General features: G+C 36.0%; 1 protein-coding gene across 1 annotated transcript; it reads right to left on the reverse strand.

Annotated features, from left to right (window-relative positions):
- Window positions 1-2,505: 2,505 nt before the first annotated feature.
- On the reverse strand, window positions 2,506-2,954 carry LOC109375216 (small nuclear ribonucleoprotein Sm D2). Its single transcript, XM_019630456.1, has one exon. The coding sequence runs from the start codon at window positions 2,885-2,887 to the stop codon at window positions 2,531-2,533; it is 357 nt and encodes a 118-aa protein (XP_019486001.1). The 5' UTR covers window positions 2,888-2,954; the 3' UTR covers window positions 2,506-2,530.
- Window positions 2,955-6,205: the final 3,251 nt, after the last annotated feature.

Here is a 6,205-nt window from a genome sequence, read left to right on the forward strand (position 1 = left end):
TTTGACAGTGATAAGGAGTTGTGTGAATTTTATGATGAATAAAACTTGAGTTCAATAACGTTATGTAATACATTTTTTTTCAAATTTCGGGCCCCCAAATTAAGGTGCATCTTATACATGGGGACATACAGTAAATAAAATCTTCCTAACTAAGCTCAATTATCTCGGGGTGTTCAGGGAGATTTCAGAAATGACTTTTTTGACTAGAGGTTTTCCTGTGGCCTAAATGTCGTAAAAGACAGATTTCAAATAGTTGAGATCTAAATGCCTATGCTTATATATTAAATTTTGTGACATTCAAAGTTTTCAGTGATTTAGTTTCAACCCATTTTTCTGGCTTTTTGTAATATGTCCCTCTATAAAATCTCTGTTTCAGCCCATACATATTATATATTGCCTCTTAACTGGATCTGGAGGGCTTTCTTCCTGGTGCCTTTCCTTGAGTGTTCTCTCTACCTGCACTGTGTTACACACTTTCTTCTGCTTATGGAATTCTGATTTGTGCTTTAAAACCTGCTCATTATCCAGCCTTATCTGTGAGGCTTTCCTGACCTTAGGCAAAAATGTTTTCTTTTTTTTTGACCTGCTATGACAGGGGCAGGATTTGTAGAAACGGAATAGCAAATAAGAAAGAATTAGGAAATTCAACTTATATACTTGGTCTTATGAATTATATGACCTTAAATATACACTTAATGTCTTAGAGTAAATAATAATTATTCAACTTAACATACAGTTCTATTTTGAGCTTCAAAAGAGATGCTGTACTTTGAATTTATAACATGAAAATAAAATCTTTGAAAATTTTAAAGTGTCACAAATAAAAGGCTCTATTTTATAACCAATAATTTGCTTAAAGTCATTTTTTTTGTGATTTTATATTTACCTCACAGAGAAATGGAGACGAATGTAGTACCCACCTCTGAGTAGTAAGTGAGATACTGCAGGTGAAGTGCTTAGCACAGAATCTGGCATTCAGGAGGGGCCCAATGCCTATCACAGTACTTTTCATTGACTGCTTTTAGATTCATGCTGACCCACAATTCACTTATGTCCAACTTTTATCAGTCTTTTTTATCTCCGTGTTTTGATAGTGACTGCTCTGTCGGCTATGTCTTCAAATTCACTGATCTCTTTTTCTACCATGCCTACTCTGCTTTAATCCCATCCAGTGTATTTTTAATTTTAGGTATTTTATTTGTGCATCTCTAGAAATTTCATTTATTGTTTAGGTATTTTTCATTTCTTTCCTCATTGTATTCATGTGTCCCTTCACATTCTAGAACATGTGGAACATATTCAGATATGTTTTAACATCCTTGTCTGCTACTTCCACCATCTTGTTCATTTCTGTGTCCATTTCTATTGATTGACTTTTATCCTATGTGTGGATCATATTTTGCTGCTTCTTCCCATACCTGGTAATATTCAGTTGTTAGATGTTGCAAATTTAACATTGTTGAGAACTCAATGCTGTATTATTTTAAATACTGTTGGATTTTCTTTGGGGCCACAGTTATGTTACTTGGAATCAGTTTGGTCCTTTTCAGTTTTGATGATAAGCTCCAATAGGTTATGGCCAGATAAATCTTATTCTAGGGTTTATTCTAGGGTTTATCTAGCCCCACTCGTAGGGCTTCTGAGCATTCTACATGAGGCCCTGCTATTACAAAGCATTTACGCACTTGCTGGTGGGAAAACAAACTCTTCCTGGTTTGTGAGAGCCCTGGAGATTTTTCGACTTACTGCTTTCTGGTGGTTCTTTGCCCATCCTTGGTTAGTGTCCACTCATGTAGTACTCAGCTCAGGAGTCCAATGGCCCTTCTACAGATTTCCTGAGCTTGCTTACTGTCTCTCCCCATCTCTCTCTCTCTCTCTCTCTCTCTCTCTCTCTCTCTCTCAGTGACTCCTTACTCTCTGGTACTCTGCTCTCCCTAAATTGATTTCCCTAAATGTGGATTCTGTCTCCTCCACTCAGCGAGGCTTGTTTAGGTCCCCCAGCCCTGCTCTGCTGACTGGAAACTACCACTAGGCAGTAAATTGCAGTCATCACAGTCTTGGCTTGTTTGTTTCCTTTTCTCTCTGGGCACAGTCCTGAGCTGCCTGCTGTCCAATATCTGAGAGCTGTTATTTAATATATTTTGTCTAGATTTCTAGTTGTGTAAGTGAAAGAGTAAGTTCAGTTTTTCATATCCCATTATGGCCTGAAGCAGAAATTCTTATTGCAGTGTTTTATACAAAATAATACTAACAAATATTTATGATATTACTATTTTACTTTAGTAACTGGTGGTGAAAACAAGACTAGTTGAATGTCTGAATTATTGATTTGGTGGTGCTATCTCATCCTTAGCCTAAATTATTTGGCTTAAATTTCCTGTGGGTGAGACAGATGCAAGAACACCTGAAAAGAAAACTGGAGATGAAGATATGGAGGAGAAACTAGAAAGACATTTGTTCAGAAGTGAGTCAGAGAAGAAAACATTCAGATAGATAAANCAAGTTCTGACGGTGGAGGGGAGAGAGGCCCCTACTTGCCAGCGATGAGTGGGTTACGCAGGACCACAATGACTGAGTCCCCTCGCAGGAACATCTTAGAGATGTAGCGGTCCTTGTTGACTGGCTTGGACTTCTTCTTGCCCTTGCCACTCTTGGGGACCTCGGTCCACATCTCCTTCACATTCTCCAGTACCATGTTGCAGTGCCTGTCAAAGGCTTTCACACGATCCAGGAGCTTCTTGTTGTTGCGACAGTTGATGAGCACCTGGGTGTTGTTCTTGACCGACTGCGTGAGCACAGAGAGTGGGCCCGTGTTAAACTCCTCCTCCTCCCGCTTCTGCAGCTCCTCCGGGGTCATCTCACTCTTGGGCTTGTTGAGAAGGCTCATGGTGGCAGTGGCTGCGTTTTCTAGTCAGCCCCATCTCCTCCGCGCTTCCTCGGCTTCAGAAAAGAGAGGAGAGCTCAAACTCTTGAGCGAGCTCTTAACCAAATGAGCCACTCGGCCGGCCCCCTCTTGCCACTTTTTGAAGCAGCTCTGTAAGTCCTCTTTCATGAGCGTCTTTAGATGTGCTGTCATGGCTGACTTGGTGTCCTGAATCAATTCAAAACGTTTACTTTTCATGGTCATTTTGACTTTGGGGAAGAGCCAGAAGTCACACAGTGCCAGATCCAGTGAATAAGGTGAATGATGACACACCTTAATGTTTTTATTTGACAGAAATTGCCAGAAGTGATGTGTGACATAGAGTATTGTCATGATGGGGGATGATTTACAGCACACTTTAAAACACACCTTCTCTCAATCATAGCTCACACTCAACTGACTGCACTGAACAAGTTGAAGCTTGTCACACACTGTTACTAAGATTTGACACACCACTTCCCGTATGGAAGATCCTTGCCTTTGTGTTGGATAGCACTCGTCAGCAGCATTCACATAGATTTTTATCACACTTCATATATGTTATTATAAATCTCATAAAAACTTTGGTTTTCAATCACAGAAATGTAGTGGGTTAAAAGGTGACCATGGGAGTTCTTTTTTTAGTATGGCCAAATAGCTCCTAAAAAAACAACTAAGCAGCAGATAATAAGTATAAAGTCTGTACAAAATATTTAGAAAAATAAATTTAAAAAAAACATAACACCTACCTGAAGCACTAGAGGGTGAACTAGATCTAGGCAGAACTGGAGAGAAGTTGAGATTTGGATGAAAAGAAGAGAGCTTGAGAATTTCATATTTTTACCACATTTAGCAAAATCATAGGCCCTCTAGTCTGCACCATGTGGGTTGGCTAAAACCCTGGTGGAAGTGAGAAGGTCATACTAGCTAGAAGAATTAGAGGACAGTGCCAATGCAGCACAGCCACTAGAAAGGGAAGATGCAAATCCTTGAAAAGAGGACACCAGAAAAAGGATTCTCAAATTAGTGTAAGAGCTGAATTTCTAATGAACCTTTGAACCACACGTGTGCAGGGCAGACTTCAAGCTGACAACTAAGTCAGAGAATATAGTTTTGTTTATTAAAGTAACATGTGGCTTTAAAAATTACTCTTTGGCAGAACCTATCTTAATTCAAATTTTCTGTAACACAGAATTCACAGTGTCCAAGACAACTTTCAAAATGACATATTGTAGAAAGAAACAAGAAAATATGACCCATTCTTAAGAAAAAAACAATCAGTGCAATAGAGACAAACACCAGATGACACAAATATTAGACTTATACAGAAAAAAAATTAAAACACCATTATAACTGCTGAGGAAGATGGACTGATAGATTAATAGAGGAATGGCAAGATAGACAGGTATACAACAAACTGGTTATGGTAAAAAAGGTTAACTATAAAATCAAGACTATGTTCACTTCAAGTTTTTCAACTTTTATGCATGTTTACAATGTTTTCATAATAAAAAGATGAAATGAATAAATGTTTTATAAGAATGAAAAGTATGATAACCCTGAAGAGGAATATTTGTCTATATTATTGGAATAAAGTATATTTTACTAAATTTGCCATGTGCATATAAATGTCTCTGCTCAATTGGCCTAGTAATTCTACCTAATAACATTGAAAAGGATATATGAATATAATAACTAAATTTATGTGCATATGTGAACAATTGACTAATGTCAAGAAAAACAAGAGCTGTGTGGTAAAGTGAATGTGTACAAGCTTTGACAGTTAAACATTTTTGTTTTCTACAGCTGTTAGTCTTTTCCCAACTGACATTGTTCAAGTCAATTTTCTCTGAGGTTATATTTCTTTAATTTACAAAATGTAGTTCATTTTATATATCTGCTAGGACTATTGTAGGATCAAATGAGAGAATGCATTTTGAAAACACTATATAAACTTAGAAGCATGCCAAAATATTATCATTATATAAGAAGTGAAAAAAATATATATTTGGCCTATCTCAAGGGGTCTCAAAGTCAATAACTTATTGCATACTCTTGTATCATTCCCTTTGATTCCTTATTAGTAATAACAAATTCTTAGTCATTATGGGAATAAAATGAGATAATGTTTATGAGCACACTTCACAAATTATATAGTGCTAAAATAATGTGTTGTTAACAAATAGCTATCATTAAGTTTCTTATTCTTTGCTTTGATTAATATATTTTGATCAATACTTAAAATAAAAATCATATATACAAATTATACATATATAACTATATACTTATATATCATATATAATTATATATACATATGTATAATTTTGGTTATATGCTATTAAATAATTATCAAAATTTCTCTGTTTATACCTAAATATATATAGTTAGATGCAGATATATATATATATATATATATATATATATATATATATTCTTTCTAATGGATTGTCTTATTTATGTAAGTACATTTTCTTCTAAGGTTAGCTTTTACTAATATAAAACTGCTTTGAATTCTCCATACTACATCTTACTCAGGTAATGAAGTGACTACATGTAATCTACAAGAAAAAAAATGTTTATAATGTATATTACATTATGTCATATATATAAAATAGTAGTCCACCCTTATCAGTGGTTTTTCTTGTCACAATTGCAATTATTTGCTGTGAACCACAGTCTGAAAATATTAAGAAAACATTCTAGAATAAACAATTCATAAGTTAATTGCATGCTGTTCTGCGTAGTGTCAATTACTCCTGACAGTATAGTCATTCCTTTCTTTGCTTGCTGGTCTGCTGGAATGAAAAGACTAAAATAAACAGGTAATGGCGTTAATATTCTATGGAACAAATAGTGTTTCCTTAAGCAGAAGCATTCTTTCCATCACAAGGAATCAGGAGTTTGAATCTAACAGAACCTGAAGAGTAGGAGACAGAAAGCAGAGATCACTGGGACTGATCACTAGGAACATTTCATCTCTTGGTTCCTGGACCTACATAGTCTAGCATTTGGAGATAGGACATCATATATGAGTTGTTTCAATATCTTTGCTTTGTTTAGTCAAAGCCATAATCAAGCCATCCCACCATTGTTAAGACCAGCTTCGGGTGTCCACATGAGACCAACAAATCCTAAGACGTGGGTGAGTGCCACCAGCTCAAAAAATTATCCCAACAGAGGCTGATGTTCTGCACTATCTTCTTGGTCTGACACCTTAAAAATCATTCCCACATATTTCTTTCTCTTCTGCTGATACATAATAGCCAGGTCCTACAATTTATTTGATGTGCAATCATTTTAATA

This window comes from Hipposideros armiger, unplaced genomic scaffold (assembly GCF_001890085.2).
Source record: "Hipposideros armiger isolate ML-2016 unplaced genomic scaffold, ASM189008v1 scaffold_915, whole genome shotgun sequence".
NCBI lineage: Eukaryota > Metazoa > Chordata > Mammalia > Chiroptera > Hipposideridae > Hipposideros > Hipposideros armiger.

Excerpts from the sequence above, each read along its gene's own strand:
- LOC109375216 (XM_019630456.1), bottom strand. The coding sequence starts at position 2,887 with ATGAGCCTTCTCAACAAGCCCAAGAGTGAGATGACCCCGGAGGAGCTG.